The sequence below is a fragment of the Phoxinus phoxinus genome (assembly GCF_949152265.1).
Source record: "Phoxinus phoxinus genome assembly, chromosome: 2".
NCBI lineage: Eukaryota > Metazoa > Chordata > Actinopteri > Cypriniformes > Leuciscidae > Phoxinus > Phoxinus phoxinus.
The window spans coordinates 50,916,158-50,934,260 of record NC_136877.1 but is presented as its reverse complement, the minus strand read 5'-3'; the positions used below and the strand labels follow the sequence as shown (position 1 = coordinate 50,934,260).

Sequence of the window (18,103 nt, the reverse complement as noted above, 5' to 3'; positions counted from 1 at the left end):
ATAACACTAACACTAGCCATGATCGGATCGGTGTAAAGTTACTCAGGGGTAGGCCATCGATTAACAAAATGATGAGATATATTTTAAAGTATGTCAGTGAGCCTTCACCATGCCTTTAATCGTCATATTTTACGTTCAAATATATGCATTATGAACAAAGAGCCGTCATTGTTTTCAAGCAACAGGTTTTTTGTAAATCCTGTCGACATTTAGCTGTGAATGGGGCGTCCCACACTGCTTGATCCACGCCCAGCATTTCTCCCCTCGGCTTTTAGGTTTATTTTAAGATACCGGGTATCAGATTTGCACAAACCATACGCACAACGCTTCGGCATGTTTCCCTCGCTCGAAAGCTAGCCAGACCTCCCGCGCCTAGTTACGGTTGCTAAGCCACGATTGGCCTGTGGCGGTTTTGGGGGGTGGCTTAGCAAAGGGTCAATTCCTCATTTGTGTTTTAAGGATATCTGTTTTTCTCTCTCTTATACTGAGTTCCATGTATCAATCATGTCTTTACATTAGACATGACTGGATGAATGTGAATCAATAAGCACCAACCTCAGCTAAATGAAATATTGTTTATTCTTAAAGGATTGAAGGTTGGGTATAAATTATCGAATCCCTTTGTGCTAAACATAAAAGAACGTGTCAACACCATCTTATAAACCCAATTAAACTTTAATTTTCTAAATGTATTATTGCAAGTATTTACAGTTTCCTTCCTGTGATAACAATGACAAATTCATTTGACACATTTTACAAATATTTCAGACTTGGGTTTTTTTTTTTTTTTTTGGAAGTCAAGCTCAAAGAAATAAAACATAGAGAATGAAATGTAATAAAATATGACTACAACAATAACACTCACTGTTTCATATTAGAGATGTAAAAATGGTCCATACTGACATGTCTAAATGTAGTGTGGACATAAACAACTGAGTGATGAGGATGTGTTTACATGCAGATGTGTTCATGTTTTATAAACCAACAGAAAAGAAACAGAAAACAGCAGGATTATAAAACAAGATTTTTCACAATGAGACGAATTCTAACAAAAAGTAACAATGTTTTAATGTCTGCATTCCAGCCAATCACAATCAAGTATTTAGACAGAGGAAATAAGGACATGTTTATTCTGAAACAGCAGCAGCAGAAGATGGCGATATTATTTCAGTGAGATGATGAGAGTCCAACAACTTTTACTAACATTAGAAATGACCTTCAGGGGAATGAAAGCACTTTAATGCAGGGTGGTCAGAGTCTTCATCTCGTCTCTGTTGTGCATGTCTACTGTAGTCTCCTCCTCACCAGCAGGGGTCTCAGCTCTCCCGTCCCCTTTACGACTCAGCTTGACGGACAGCTTGGTGAACACGGAGCTCTCTGCGTTAGATCCGCGGCTGGACCTGGTGCGGCTGGAGACGGACTCTGAGTTGGTTCCTTCAAAGAGTTTGGCCATGAAACCCAGACCAGCCTGACGGATGTGAGAGCTGCCGGTAAACACGTACAGGACGGGGTTCACACTGCTGCTCATGAATGCAAACGCCGTCACGTTGGGACGGGCCGCTTTTGCCACTTCTAAGAGAGAAGGGTAGTCCTGCATCATACCAATCACCTGGGAACAGACCAACAAGAAAGAGAAATGGGCTGACATAAACTGTGAGAAATATCGATATAGGTATTCACAAGGCTGTATCAAGTAAAATGATAAGACACTTCCTTAATTCTCCTGGGAATTTAAAGCACTGTTTTGTGATCAGTTTATACGGATGTGTTGAATTATGTGCTTCAGGTCCAATATAGTGTAATATATCATAATTTTATAATTTTATCTTCACTGCAACACATTTTATTATTTTGATTAATAATCAAGCGTTTTAAAATAGAAGCAAAAACATGTGAAAGTATAGGCCTACATATAATATGCATGTCTAATTTCAATGATATGGCCTTTGTGCAGATGTTTAAAGATCACCATCTTTAAGCATGACTTGGATTTAAATGAAATATTAACACTTTACGGTAACACTTTACAATAAGGTTCGTTAACATTAGTTAACTACATTAGTTAACATGAACTAATATTGAATTGCACGTATACAGCATTTATTAATCTTTGTTAATTTCAACATTTACTAATACTTTATTAAAATCTTGTGCACATTAGTTAATGTACTGTGAACTAACATGAACTAACAATGAACAGCTGTATTTCTATTAACTAACGTTAACAAAGATTAACAAATACAGTAACAAATGTATTGCTCATGATTAGTTCATGTTAGTTAATACATTAACTAATGAACCTTATTGTAAAGATTTACCCACTTTACAATAAGAGTCCACCTGTAGCATTAACTAAGGTTAATAAATGCTGAATAGCTTCCGATGCTATGCTACCATTAGCACACTTCATGCACTGTGCTGTTAATATATGAAGTTTGATGGTTGTCTAACACTTTGTCTGATGAAAAACAGTGTTATTATGCTGTTCAGAAGAGTTTGCTATGATACTATTATCTCCTAACGCTGGTTTATTCTTATTTTGTCAGTGTTAAGTTACTGTTGTCGTGTGTTATGACCTCCTTAAACTGATAATGTGTAGTGTTATCATATTGTGTTAACTGAAATGTTTTGAGATTGATATACACTTTGAGTACATATTATTAGAGTACAGATGACCTGTGAGGAAAGATTTTAAAGGATTAGCTCACCTCAAAATGAAAATTTCCTGATAATGTACTCACCCCAATGCCATCCAAGATGTTCATGTCTTTCTTTCTTCAGTGAAAAATAAATAAAGTTTTTTGAGGGAAACATTACAGGATTTTTCTTCACACAATGGACTTAAACCGCAACCAAATTTTTGAAGTCCAAATCAATGCAGTTTCAAAGGGCTTTGAAGTGCTTCTCTGCACGATCCCAGCTGAGGAATAGGGTCTTATCTAGCGAAATGATTGGTCATTTTCTAAAAACGTCTGTGACGTGCCAGGCATAATCACGTTGGAAATGTCACGCATCACGTAATTTTTTCTGTGTACTCCGGTTCAAAAAGTTAGGGAAGGGCGAAAAGTTAATCTAATTTTCTCCTCCAACTTCATTTTCTCCTCCAACTTTCACCTTTCCAACGTGATGACGTAATATGTGGCATCTCAGAGATAGTATAAGACGGGCATTTGTGGTTAAAAAGTACATAGGCTATATATCATTTTTGTGGGGAAAATTACCTATCATTTCGCTGGATAAGACTCTTATTTCTCGACTGGGATCGTGTCGAGACTGTGAAGCTGCATTGAGACGGACATTTGATCCATTCTGTGTAGAAAAAAATCGTCTCAGGTTACGTATGTAACCCTGGTTCCCTGAGAGGGAACGAGACGCTGCGTTGAGACGCGGTGGGAACGCCTTGCGTGATTGCGTCGTGAAGCACATCTAAAATCAGTCCAATGGAAACGGGAGACGTCATGGGCGGGTGACGTCACCGACCAGGAAGCTATAAAGCACTCCCGCGATCAGAGAACACTAGCTTTGAAAAAGCCTGAAGCAAGATGATCACAGGTATGCAGGGAGTATGGCAAAGCAACGCAGCGTCTCGTTCCCTCTCAGGGAACCAGGGTTACATACGTAACCTGAGACGTTCCCTTTCAAGGGAACTCGAGCTGCGTTGAGACGCGGTGGGAACCCTATACCCACGACGCCATATGACAAATGCCTGTACTGTATGAAGACCATGCGCACACTAGAAACAAGCCCCCTAGACCCTGGAGTGGAGTCTAGGTCCAAGTCATAAAAAATAGACAACTGTATGCGGTAAGGAAATCCTGCCGCATTACAGATGTCGTGGAGAGAAACTCCTGAATTTAAAGCCATACTCCTAGTAGAGTGGGCCCGGACAGCCAAAGGTGAAGGCTGTCCAGCCGCTACATAAGCAAGTGAGATAGCCTCAACTACTCGCTTGCTCAATATCTGTCTTTAGCTTTTCCTGATTAAGGTGGAGGACAGAAGGCCTGCAGCACAAATGACCCGCAAATTGAGTAGGGACCTAGGAATACAACCCGGCCTGGGGTGAAGAAAGACTACCACCATACCAGGTGCAAATCCAAGTACGTGCAGGCCTCAGCCTCATGTACCACGGAGAAGATGAAATAAGGATCTCTCCTCAGAGATAACCCAGCAAAGAAACATACATTGCAGAAATCAAGTACTGTACCATAGGGCAGATAGCAAGATTCAGAAGGTGTTCCGCACACCAGGCAGAGAACAGTTTACATTTCAATTTTCAGTCTTCTCGTGGAGGGAGCTCTAGACTGGAGTAAGGTCTCCACGACCTCAGTCGAGAGACCTGAATCTATGAGCTGGGCCCCCTCAGAGGCCGAGCCCACAGTATCCATGACTCCAGATGAGGGTAACTCCCGGGAGCAGAGATATCGGGAAATGCGTACAGGTGTAGCCTCGACCACACCTAATACATCGCATCCAGTCCAAGCGGAGCTGGATGCGTCAGGGATAACCACAAAGGCAAAGTTTTAACCGAAGTTCTCCCAAAGAAGCTCCACCACCTCGGGGTGAAGTCTCCATTCCTCAGCCCCTGCCTCAACAGGATATCTGCTCTGATATACGAGACCATCAGTGTGTTGTCCGGAAGGACAGGCACATGGTGACCTCTCGGTTCTGACAGGAAGTATTGAGATTCTCGGAATACCGCCATCACTTCTAGCCAATTATGTGCCAAAAGGAGATGGTCCTGCCAAAGACCCTTCGCCGAGTGACCACTCATGATCACCCCCCACTTGTGAGGGAAGCATCCGTCGATAGCATAAGCGTCAACAAGAAGCCCCCAACACTGGGCCTGGGCGAGAAACCAAGGTTCTTTCACATGACCGAGGCACGTAGGCATAGCCGCGTGACCTTGATCATGCGAAAACGGATTTCCCCTCGGAGAAAACCCCTTGGTCCTGAGCCACCACTGCAGGGGTCTCATGTACAGAAGGCCAAAAGTAATTACGTTGGACGCAGCTGCCATGAGACCCAACAGTCTGAAACTGTTCCACAGTGAGTGACTGGCCTAGTTTTACCCCATTTACGGCGAATCATTTATAACACCTGGAAAAGTGGTCCTCTGAGCTGGGAGGAGCACACTCTTCTTGGCGTTGAGTCGCAACCCCAACACCTAAAATGAGACAGAACGACATCTCGATGCCGAACTGCTATCTGCTCAAATTGAGCTAGGATCAACCAATCGTCGATAGTATAATACGCAAATGCGCTGGAGTCTCAGAGGAGCCAGAGCTGCATCCACGCATATTGTAAAGGTGTGGGGTGATAAACCTAGGCCGCACGGAAGAACCCGATATTGGTATGCTTCGCCCCCGAAAGCAAACCTCAGGAACCTCCTGTGATGAGGATGGATAGATAAGCGTCCTTCACGTCTATTGTGACAGACCAGTCCTCGGGCTGAATCTGTGACACAATCATATTAGCGTAAGCATACTATGAACATGAGATTCTGAAACCTGCCGTTTAATTGACGCAGGTCTAGAATAGGACGCAACCCCTCATCCTCATTCGGAACAATGAAGAAGCGGCTGTAAAACCCTGACTGTCTGCTGGGAGGAGGAACCCCTTCTATAGCTCCTTTTTGCAAAAGTGTCAGCACTTCCTGCTCCATAACCAGAGCCTGCTCGAGGTCCACCACTGTGGGGAGGACCCCTAGAAATCTGGGCGGACGAGAACCGAACTGAATTCTGAACCCTTTTCTATAGTGTGCAGGACCCACTGAGAAATATGTGGCAGTAGTTTCCACGCTGCCAGAAATTCTGCTAAGGGCACCAGTCTCTCGAGACTGGCCTCTGGATTTGGTTGAACAGTCACTTCAGTGCCCTGAAGCGGCGAACCGGCAGGGAACAACCGAACTGACCGTTCTACGACCCTCCTCGGAGGATCGTTTGGGGACGCTGACACCTCGGTGCCCTGAACGGAGGACCGGCAGGGAACAACCGAACTGGCAGCGCTGCGACCCTCCTCAAAGAGTCGCACCCCAGAGGTCGCCGAGGAGAAGCGATTTCTCAAAACCGTCCCTGCCCCGGAGGAACCTTCAGAAGCCTGATAGCCTCAGCGTCAGGACTTCTTGTCTAAGTTTTATTAGAGATAACGACAGTCCTCAGATCTTGCCTACCTCTAACTATCTTAGCTCCAACGACCCTCCTCGGAGGATCGTTGGAAAGAGCAGGCACCTCGGTGCCCTGAAACGGCGAACCGGCAGGGAAACCGAACTGACTGCTCTACGACCCTCCTCGGAGGATCGTTTGGGGACGCTGACACCTCGGTGCCCTGAACGGAGGACCGGCAGGGAACAACCGAACTGGCAGCGCTGCGACCCTCCTCAGAGAGTCGCACCCCAGAGGGCGCCGAGGAGAAACGATTTCTCAAAACCGTCCCTGCCCCGGAGGAACCTTCAGAAGCCTGATAGCCTCAGCGTCAGGACTTCTTGTCTAAGTTTTATTAGAGATAACGACAGTCCTCAGATCTTGCCTACCTCTAACTATCTTAGCTCCAACGACCCTCCTCGGAGGATCGTTGGAAAGAGCAGGCACCTCGGTGCCCCGAAACGGCGAACCGGCCGGGAAACCGAACTGACTGCTCTACGACCCTCCTCGGAGGATCGTTTGGGGACGCTGACACCTCGGTGTCCTGAAACGGTGAACCGGCAGGAGAACCGAACTGGCAGCGTTGCGACCCTCCTCAGAGAGTCGCACCCCAGAGGGCGCCGAGGAGAAACGATTTCTCAAAACCGTCCCTACCCCGGAGGGGACAACCCTCAGAAGCCTGCAGCCTCGGCGTCAGGGCTTCTTCTACCAAGCTAAATTAGAGATAAAACAGTTCTCAGATCTTGCATATCTCTAACTGGCTAGACAGCGACCGCCACCCAGGTCCCTCTCGATTGTGGATGAGCCCGAATGGCGACGCTCTAATTTGCAGCACTTTAAGCTGCGAGGAGCTTTAGTAGGCTGAGACTGCTCCCGCCCAGCAGTCAGGAACATTAGATCGGTGAGGAAGACACCTCTGGAACACCGCTGGATAGAATATATCTTCATTTTGTTGAAAGCGAAGCGTTCAGAGAACAGACATATATATATTATTATTAGTTTATTTATTTTTTTTTCCTTTATTTTTCTTTACATCAGAAAAACTTATATATATCACTCCGTGGCCACCAGCAGGAAAACAACCGAACTGGCAGCGCTGCGACCCTCCTCAGAGAGTCGCCCCTCACATACATCCATGTCCTTATATAGTTTACCCACCAATGCTGCCTAATAATATTTATCTATTATTTATGATGGCTGGTGGATAACGTCGGGGAAATGATGACGCCGACTCGGGAGAGAGATAGCTAGTAAGCGTCTCTTTAACCCGAGGCACTGTCATACTATGACATTTAATACAAAACATTACTTTAGTAGAAGTTTTGGGGATAAACACATAAAATAGAAACCGGTTTATTCCACGATCTCAACTCCTCAGTGTAGAGATAGGAAAAAACGGCAATCCCCGACGAGGAGGCTGAGATATAGAGATTTAATTATATTCTCACTCTCATAATGTTCAGTTGGCCAGAAAACATTTAACTTGGCAATCAGCACAAAATAAAACCTCCTTTTATAAGCTCCTCTTTATACAACAGAGTTATGAGCTGACTTATTTATTTATTCATTGAAAACTCACACACATCTGCTTTATTCATATATATATATATATATATATATATATATATATATATAGATAGGCTATACACCTTATATATTGTTTTTAAACACTAACGATCACCAATTCCTCGGAACTGGAGATCGCAGCACGAGAGTCTCATCGCGGGGAAAAGAAAACGCAGCGCGTGCTTCTCCCCGAGATAAGCCACTGGATTTAACACGTGAAGGCAGAGATAGGGCGCCCGTCTCAAACCTCGCTGTTAGATCCATTTGCGCTCCCCAAGATGCGCATCGCCGTTGTGCCTCGGCAGCAGCGGGACTCGCGCCTCGGGAAGCGCGCACCGAATCGTCCTCCTCGAAGAACGCCCGGCGGGAGCGAGGTGATTAACAGACAACCTCTCGCAACTCAGTCAGCCCCCTCGAGAACTGACTGGGTATGCTCTACTCCCAAACAAGCAACGCAAAGCTGATGCGCGTCCCCAACAACCGAGATAACACGAGGGTAGGAACAACACAACGTTTTGAATTCTTGTTTCTTCATAATATATATCTAGATACTGAGACAGACAACAATAAATAGACATGGACAGACAGAGAGCGCTTGCTGAAGGCAACAAAGCTAGTGTTCTCTGATCGCGGGAGTGCTTTATAGCTTCCTGGTCGGTGACGTCACCCGCCCATGACGTCTCCCGTTTCCATTGGACTGATTTTAGATGTGCTTCACGACGCAATCACGCAAGGCGTTCCCACCGCGTCTCAACGCAGCTCGAGTTCCCTTGAAAGGGAACCTGAATGTTTTCCTCAAAAACCTTAATTTCTTTTCAACTGAAGAAAGAAAGACATGGATATCTTGGATGACATCGGCGTGAGTAAATTATCAGGAAATTTTCAGTTTGACGTGAACTAATCCTTTAATGTAGACTATTACGTTCATTCTGATGTATAGGTAAGATGATTTATTCCTGGTTTTCTTTCTTTTTTTAATTCTTTATTTTTAAGTGTCACACGTACTGATGCAAGCAATCTTGTTTATTGTGTGTACCAGGATGGATATAATGTTTTATGCCAATTGATGTTCATCTCTTTATTTGTTTTGTCAGCAAAAATATTATGGGTCACTTTGTGTATGAAGAGAATGCAATGTTGTTATATGCAAGTTGACATGCATTTCATGGTTATTTTCTGCAGAATTCAATGGTTCTCTTACACTGTTATAATACAGAGATGGAGATAAACGCAACACGTGCGTATGTCTGTTCTTTGACATATCCATGTTTCCTTTTTCAGGGAGACTACATTGACAACCATATACACATTCATCACGCTATCTAGATAGTCAGAGTGGAATTTGAATTCCGGTCAAATACAGGCTATTTTTCCGGTGTACAAAACTCAAGATACACTTCAAATGTAAATATGCAGTGTTTAAAGTGTATGGCCCACGCGACTCAGAAACTTGGGTATCAAAATTATCCCAGAGCTTCCTAGTGGTACTGTAAATGTGACTTGAGAGGGTGTTCATGTCCAATCTTTTACTAGGGAACTCGTATTTACGATAATAAAGGCAGCATATGTCTTCCTACAGCGGGGTGTCACTCACCTGCAGAATGTTGATCAGGTGATACGGCAGCCAGAAGACGGTAAAAGCAGCGATGATGAGGAGGATGAGGAAGTTTCCTCTTCCTTTGCGCTGGAACATGGTGCTGCGCAGCCGACAGATCACGGAGATGTAGCAGAACAGGATGAAGCTGAAGGGCAGAAGGAAACCCAGCAGAGTCTCACACAGGTACTGAAAGATCTCATGAGCGCTGCTCTTCCAGTGGTACGGTATACACACGTAGATGGGCAGACCTGCACGGTACTGCTGCACGGTACTGTCGGTGCAAAGAACAAATGAAAGAGGTCAACATATAAACAGAGAGAGAGATATGTCAGAGGAGACGGTTTAAATTACGGCTATGTAAACAGATACGAAATACGGCTGTGTTTGTAGAAAGAAGAAGGGTCACTTGAAAATATAAAGAAACATTTCTATAGCGCTGAATATTTTTGCATTAGAATTGGGGCCGTCTCTGAAATGGGTCAAACCACACACACACACACACACGCACAAAAAAAAGTATTTATTTCGATGGTCCACTTTAGACATCCGACTAATTATACGTATCTTGGCAACTAAATCAACTTACTCTCATTAGAGTAGTATACCGTAGTAGACTGTCAGGTTAGGGTTTGGGTGAGTAGAATAATGTAGTTGCAAAGATACTTATCGTCAGCAGAATGTCTTTTGGGGTTCCATAAAAATAAAGTATTAGCAGATATTAAACAGACAGTCTAATACTCTAATGACTACTAGTTGACATTTTGTTGCAAATTTACTTATTGTTAGTAGAATGTCTAGAAGAAGTGTAGACTAGTAGAAGTGGATCATCAAAATAAAAAAAGTGATGCCAAAAATAGAAAGTAGAATTAAATTTGTAAAATGCTAAGTAAACATAATTAATTTGTGTTGAGACTACATGAATACATTGTGTTGCACTTGTTGCAAGTTTTGTCCACAGACACAGCGTAATCAACATGGGAAAATCTCACCGTAAAACAAGCAGCTGGAAAGATACACACCGGTGTTTCTTGAGATGAGAAGTTTATCTATGTGTCATCTTTTTACTCTTTTGAATTCCTTTCATAACTGTTTTACTTTTCTTGCTTTTATTTTGTGATTAATTAAGTTATGTGCCTATAGAAAAGATTCAGACAGTTTTAACTGACATGTCAAAGCCGTTTTGTTATGTTGGTTTTCGTGGTTTCCATTGAGCTGAAGAGTAGAGCGTGTGGTTAGGCTATGTGACCACATTAAATGAAAATACGCTGTATGTTGATCTTTATAAGAAACTGAGTTTATGCCATGCAGCAAAAATGTCTTACTGAATAATTTGCATACTGCAAAGGATACACTTAGCATGTGAGCAAGTGCTATATTTCTTATTAAATAGTGATGCGAAGTGCAATCTGGACTTCTTCTATCAGACAGTTCTTTTCAATGAACAGTTTGTTTACTTAATCACACAATGACGTATATGCAATTATTAAAGTGCACAATAATGATGTGAAATGCCTATAAAGTGAATAGGCTAGTCTTAATCAACTGACCTTTTGATATAAACTATGAGGAACAATAAAAAAAAACATTAATTTCGCCCCGTCTTTCGAGTCAACTGCTCGGTTCACTCATGCTCATAGCAGCTCGTCTGTTCTTCAGTCAGAGTCTGAACGGTGCAGTGTACTGGTGCAAGTGCTTATCTATACCACACAGTTTATTTCTCGAGCCATTTATACGCCACAAATGTATTTGTAAAAAATCACAGTTTTCGTGTGCATGTGATACGCACACACTCCGCCCCCTAAATCCTACCCAAGGGGTTTACAGTGCGTAGCATATTTTGCAAGCAAAACCCATTTTTGGAGTATAAATGGCATGAGAAATAAAATGTGTGGTATAGATACGCACTTTCATGAGATCGTGTTGACTCATACTGTAGTTAGAGAGTCAGACTTCTAACTCAAAGTTTGCAGGTGCTATTCTCAATACCAGCAGGAAATTACTGAGTAGCCCTTGAGCAAAGCACTGGTTCAAAGGAAAGATTAATTTGCAAACTGGACATCACTACTATTAGTTTTAACTGAAATTCCAGTCAGGGCCAGCACACCATTTACAGTCTACGTACGGTATAGTGATGGGCGCTTTCAAAACACGCTTCGTGAAGCTTCGAAAACATTGCAAATCATTTGTTTCGAACCAGTGATTCAGAGCACCTGTCCAACTGCCAGAGTCACATGATGCATTAAACAAGGCTTTGTTACATTAACACAGAAAACTCACTCAGCTCTCCATAGGGAATCAATCTGGGGTGCGTTTCTCAAAAGCTACTATAGTTGCAAGTTCCATCATTACCAACAGAGATCCATGGAGCTTGTGTGGAAATGCGTGTCATAATTGTATTAAATTAGTCCAACAAGCTATTTTTGAGAGTACCTGAGTAGTTAGGATGAATTACTGCATACTGTATAGGCCTTTAGGTTTACAGTCATTGCCCAGAAGTATTAAGTAAACAGATTTTGGCAACAGAAGAGCTGTTCCTGCCATCAAAACGTGCTTTGAACACAGGAAGCAGTTCAAATAGTCAAGTAATCACTTATGTGACCTATTTTGTTCATTTCTGACAACTCAAGCAATTTTGAGGAAGGTTTGAAATCTAATACCTTTGTCCGTGTGCCAATTGCATTTTGTCAGTGGAGAACAAATGTCTTTTTTGACAGAAACGGTACGAAACCCCAGGCAGGTTGGGGCCCGTAGACTGCCTGAGGATAGGCCGCCCTGTACATATTACATTTTTGGGGGTCGGTTTTTGCAATAAATCCCCGCAAATGTACTTTTGTCTGGCTGTTGCATGTTTTATATTGTGGAGAAGTATTTTTTTATATTTAATTGATTCACACGCGGATTATGAATAAAATCATTCTTTTACAAATGTATTCATTTATTATTTATTTATTTAATTCGAAAAACAAAAGGGACAATACATATTAATGAACATTTTCACAAATGTAAATATGTAAGATTGGTGTTAGACACAAATTAATAAATACATACAAATACACTATATACAAACTATGTACAGAGAGACAAGGACAAGAACAGTGTTCACATCATGCTAAAACAAACAATAACAACAAGAGTGGACAACAAAAGAACAGGAAAGCATCGACTGTATTGCACAAACCACAATTTTGCACATGCCCTGACTGACCTGATAGTGCACTAACCCCTATTGCACAACCTCTTATTGCACAACCCGTATTACTGATACTTGTATCCCCTTTGTAATGCACTAACTCTGTTTCACGTCTGATATATAAGGATTAGCTAAACATGATCACATGTTTGTGTGTTAGACACAAATTAATAAATACATACAAATACACTATATACAAACTATGTACAGAGAGACAAGGACAAGAACAGTGATCACATCATGCTAAAACAAACAATAACAACAAGAGTGGACAACAAAAGACATACAGAAAACTGGAAAGCATCGACTGTATTGCACAAACCACAATTTTGCACATGCCCTGACTGACCTGATAGTGCACTAACCCCTATTGCACAACCCATGTTATACTGACTCTTATAGGCCCTATGCACAGCTTCACTACTTCCTGAACTTAAGCAGGGCCCTTTGTTTCCTGTCTGCAAGGATTGGCCAAACTGATTAATCCAGGTGTGTCTGACCAACAACAATAATCAGACACACCTGGATTAATCAGTTTGGCCAATCCTGGCAGACAGGAAACAAAGGACCCTGCTTAAGTTCAGGAAGTAGTGAAGCTGTGCATAGGGCCTATTGCACAACCTGTATTACTGATACTTGTATCCCCTTTGTAATGCACTAACTCTGTTTTACGTCTGATATATAAGGATTAGCTAAACATGATCACATGTTTGTGTGTCCCTCAGCCACACTTTTAAATGACTCCTAAAGGTAGGAAGACTTGTGCTTTCCCTCATTAACAGTGGAATATTCCAGAAGCTCACTCCCTGATATGACAGGACGTTCTGTGAAAAGGCGGTCCGCCTAAATACCAAGTCTCAATCACCTCTCACAGTGGCTCACTCGAGACCCGGCAACACTGCTAGACTTTTGTTTAATAAAATCACTCAATGGTGCAGGCGCCAGACCATGTATAACCTTGTAGATTAGACAGGCTGATTTAAATTATTTGAAATAAGCAAAATTTAAAAATGTATATTTCTCTAAAATTTTACAATGGTGATATGATGAAGGTTTCTTGTCTAATATTTCCAATGCTCTTTGCTAGCATACTTCAATTGGCCCAATAGCAGCATGACTCGTAGGACCAACTTGTGATACAGTACTCGATATGAGCCAGTATCATAGAGTGCAGGAATGTAATCGCTGCCGTATCCGTTAATGATGTACGAATATGTCTAAAGTTCTGTATATTAACATTTACAGTTTTCACTACTTTTTTAACGTGTTTTTTAAACATTAAGGCACAGTCATGAATCATTCAGCCATTTTTGTAAGTCATTTAAGGCTAATGTAAGCTGATGGGCTGCATCATCAGCACATTGGCTAGTGTAAAAATTACTGTATCATCTGCATACATAATCGTGTCCACATTATTGCACACATTGGGCAAGTTATTTACATAAAGTGTAAATAGCAGGGGACCTAAAATTGATCCCTGAGGGACACCCTGCGTATAGAGAAAATAGGGTGACTTACTATTCTTTATTTACACGCATTATTTTCTATCTGATAGATAAGACTGTATCCATTTATTGGTTTGATTGCTAAAGTTAAATGTTGACAGTCTAAGAGCTTAAGGTGGTTCACAGTATCAAACGCACGCTTAAAGTCAACAAAAACAGCCGCAACATAACTGTTTTTATCTACATAAGACTTCACCTTCTCAACAAAAACACAGACAGCCGTGCATGCATTAAAGGCCCCCTGAAATCAAAATTTACGTTTTTTAGCTTTTAGGATGAACATGTTAGCCTTAATGTTATGCATAAGCTGGTGTGTTCCAAAACAATGACACAATTCACATTTAGGAGATATAAGCATTCAAAGCGTACAGTCTCTCACTTCCGCTTACAGTCTCTGACTTCCTCTAAATGGATCACAGATTTTTTTGATTTCAGCTTCTCATCACATCTTCTGTCCATCAAATGCTCTCTAGAATCTGAAGCGTCAAAAAAGCTTGGCCAAAGCGGATGGAAGCGTTTATACATCAAGGAAGCAATATGGGTTGCAGATGTGAGTTTGGTTTCTCAAACGCTCAATTTTTTTTTTCCGTTTCCCAACTGTACGCTGGTTAAGAATGAAATGGCTAGAATTTATTCACTCTTCTACAATTGGATCCAACATATCATCAGCGCAAGTTCGACTTGCAGTCTGTGAGGTAAACTAAACGCTATAGGCTATTTGAAAAGGGGAGGAGCCATTCAATATGTCTATTTCAGTGGAAATTACGTCAACGCATCAAACAAAGCTGCGCGTTTCAAGGCACTTCAGTGGGCCTGATGCATAAGGGAAGCTATTGAAACCAATGGCGTTCCTGGTTTGTCGATATAGCGACATCTAAAGTCTTAATTAGCGCGTAACCCTTCTTCAGTTTTGAATGCCTTGGAAGTGAGAATGTCAAATGCTGTGTTGAACAATCAGATCTATCGTAATATTGTGCTTTCATATGAATCTGCAGGCAGCGCTGAGTATCATGCAGCATCCTTTATTTTTACAATAGCATGGCCTCTTGTTATTGCTTAATTCAAAGTGTGATTTGTGTTGTAGTTGTGTTGTGTCGTTGTAGTGACTGGAAAAAAAATCTCTCGGACTCACCGATAGAACGGCATGGGCAAAGCCATCAGAAAAGCCATCACCCAGATGCCCAACATGACAGACAGGAGCCTTCTCTTGGTCCTCAATCTCTGAGACAGAAACGGCTTTGTGACGGCCAGCCAGCGGTCCATGCTCATCAGACAGATCAGGTAGATTGAGGCGTACATGTTGACGCAACACAGGTAATGGATGGTCTTACAGACGGTGCCGCCAAACTCCCAGCCTCGATTTCCGGCCAGGTACCTGAGGAACAGCGGTGCGCTCAGGAGCACCAGCGCATCAGCCACGGCCAGATTCAGAATCAGCAGACAGGTGACGGAGCGGACGCGGACCCGACACAGGACCGACCACACTACGAACAGGTTGCCAGGGAAACCAAACACGAAGGCGATGACCAAGATTGCTATCCCGATCTGATGGGAGACGGTTAGCGTGGAAGAGGAGGCGGGCACAACGACAGATGGAGGTGTTCCAGAGACGACTGGGGTCTCCGTAGAATTAAAAGTGGCCATTTAATTCAAAGTTGATTGTTGCTTCTCGTGTTTGCTGTGTAAAGAAAGTAAGCGGAGAGAATGAAAATCTAAATAAAGCCAAGATCAATGATAAATTATCAATGATAAAATTCTAAACAAATGTACATCTGGGAAATACACTGAGAAAAATATGTATAGCTTATAAATACAGTGTTTAAACTGGATCTGGACTAAAGAGGTCCAATAAGTGTATGACAAGTGATTACTATTGACATATTGAAATATAATGATAATTATTTGATTGCCATTGGTTCCATTCATCCATCCCAGATAGCAACATTGTGTCGGCCCAGATCCGGTCCACATCTGGCACATGTGGAAAGATGATCCGGCCCACATGCAGCGTGGAATGCCGCCACTTGTGTGGCTCACTCCTGTTTGCCAGATCTGGGCCACAAGCAGGCCATAGCAATGCCACATGTCTGCCAAGAGCAAAGAAATAAACCAGAACTGGACTTTATCTGAGCCACAAAAACAGTATATTATATTTAGAGTATATATATAGTCATCTCAGATTTAAGCCTGTTAACAAGCAGCATAACTGAAAAAAGGGAACAGGAAAAAAGAGACGAGCAGAAACACAAGAACTACAATAACTGACTTCAGCCACAGCCTTAGATGAAATCAACTAAAGATAAAAGAAGACATTAAATCTCGCAAGATCTCAGCAGAGGAGGATTAAACAACTCCACAAACCGCAAAATAGGCTTGTTAAGGCTGAGATTGCCATATATAATATACTGTTTTTGTGGCTCAGATAAGTTCCAGTTCTGGTTTATTTCTTTGTTCTTGGCTGACTTGTGGCATTGCTATGGCCTACTTGTGGCCCAGATCTGGCAAACAGGAGTGAGCCACACAAGTGCCGTCATTCCACGCGACATGTGGGCCAGATTATCTTTCCACATGGGCCGGATCTGGGCCGACACAATGTTGCTATCTTGGATCCATCCATCCATCCATCCATCCATCCATCCATCCATCCATCCATCCATCCATCCATCCATCCATCCATCTGTATAAATAGTCTATTGCTGTGTTTGCATGCAGTAGTGGTGATAATATTGCCCAACACAAAGAGCAGTTCCTTTTTCATTTGCAGCAAAACACTTTTAATCGTATTGGCATTTAATCGAGATTTGTTTTAAAAGTCTACCTTCCCTAACTTCACACAGCATCTTAATGCTACACTCGGGGGCGGACTCTGGCACTCAGCAGCCCATGGTCTTATATGACACTGTCCTAACAACAGCACACACTTGAGTGAAAGCCACAAGTTTTGCCATGTTCTTCTTCGAGGATGGCAACTTCCCACATTTTTGTATGAATCATTTTCTTACACAAGTGAAATTACTGAAAGTCTATTGGGAAACCAAGTTATTCACAATAAGAATGTTTTATATTCACAAACATTCAGTCTTTTTCTTATGCCTGATAATCTGCTGCTAATATGTATTTGTTTATTTGCTTGTTACTTGTTGCACTGGTTTTGCTGCTCAATGAAAATATGCTTATGTTGCAGTTCTTGCACCTTTTTTATTTTTATGGTGACCTATTTATTTTTTGTGATTTGGTTAAAATTGGTGTTATAAGTAATTTGTATTTTAATATTTGATATTCTACTAGTTGCCTATTCTGTGAAACATTTCCTGCTGAAAGGATGTGTTAACCATGTTTTAGACACATTTATTGTCTTGCGACTGATAAGAATCTCTGCGCGTCTACCAATGCTAAATGTTGTTATATTCTTAAAGAAGAACATTTCAAGCATAAGCATTAGAAATGTGACTATTATAGACTAGATATAAAAAACCGCCACCAAGTCAGATTTTCTCTCAAGAAAACACCAACATACTTTCTTCTGTACTTTGCACATCATATATATATATGAATAGACATATATACACATATAGACATTAAAAAGCCTTACCTCAATGAGAGAGAGTGTATAATCACATGCACTGTCTTGTAGTATGAAAGCCGCTGCTGAGGACATTAGCGTGGCAGTATTCGTTTTAGAATCAGTTCTAACCAGTGTGTCAGAGTTTCCTTATCATTAACATCTTATAAATAGTGGGGTTTTTTTTCTTTTTTCGTTTTTCGTCATGGCTTCCTCTTCAAATGCACGACTTGAGAAACAACCAATTGCCTCAGACAGGAAAGAGAAAAGAACACTTAACACTTACAAAATGTGATTGCAGTTTCATTTATTATTTTGGTATCTTTTCTTTCTGTTGCATTTGGTCTTCCCAGTTTCCATCTTTTTTTGCTCTATGCCTCTTTCTCTCTGTTTTGAATTGATTTAGTCGAGGAGTCCTGTGATCGCTGATAATTGCAGAGTGTACTTCCAATTTCCAAACGACTTTCATTGTTTTCATAAGAGCGAAGAGTGAACGTTTCCACAGACTGTCGTAATCAGAGTGGGACATTTCACACCCAACAT

General features: G+C 41.9%; 2 protein-coding genes across 2 annotated transcripts in view; one reads left to right on the top strand and one right to left on the bottom strand.

Moving 5' to 3' along the window:
- The window catches only part of LOC306992573 (uncharacterized protein), an 868,003-nt gene that overhangs the window by 247,043 nt on the left and 602,857 nt on the right, over positions 1 to 18,103 (top strand). The window lies entirely within an intron of this gene.
- ltb4r (leukotriene B4 receptor) lies at positions 657 to 17,767 on the bottom strand. The gene is made up of 4 exons (XM_079605056.1): positions 17,591 to 17,767; positions 15,131 to 15,676; positions 9,301 to 9,574; positions 657 to 1,609 (listed from the first exon to the last, which is right to left on the bottom strand). Exons 2-4 carry the CDS (start codon positions 15,640 to 15,642, stop codon positions 1,238 to 1,240), a joined length of 1,158 nt encoding a protein of 385 aa, XP_079461182.1. The 5' UTR covers positions 15,643 to 15,676; positions 17,591 to 17,767; the 3' UTR covers positions 657 to 1,237.

Excerpts from the sequence above, each read along its gene's own strand:
- ltb4r (XM_079605056.1), bottom strand. The coding sequence starts at position 15,642 with ATGGCCACTTTTAATTCTACGGAGACCCCAGTCGTCTCTGGAACACCT. Across the intron at positions 9,575-15,130 it reads TTGCCCATGCCGTTCTATCG|TACCGTGCAGCAGTACCGTG; the intron begins GTGAGTCCGAGA and ends TTGCACCGACAG. Across the intron at positions 1,610-9,300 it reads ACCTGATCAACATTCTGCAG|GTGATTGGTATGATGCAGGA; the intron begins GTGAGTGACACC and ends GTCTGTTCCCAG.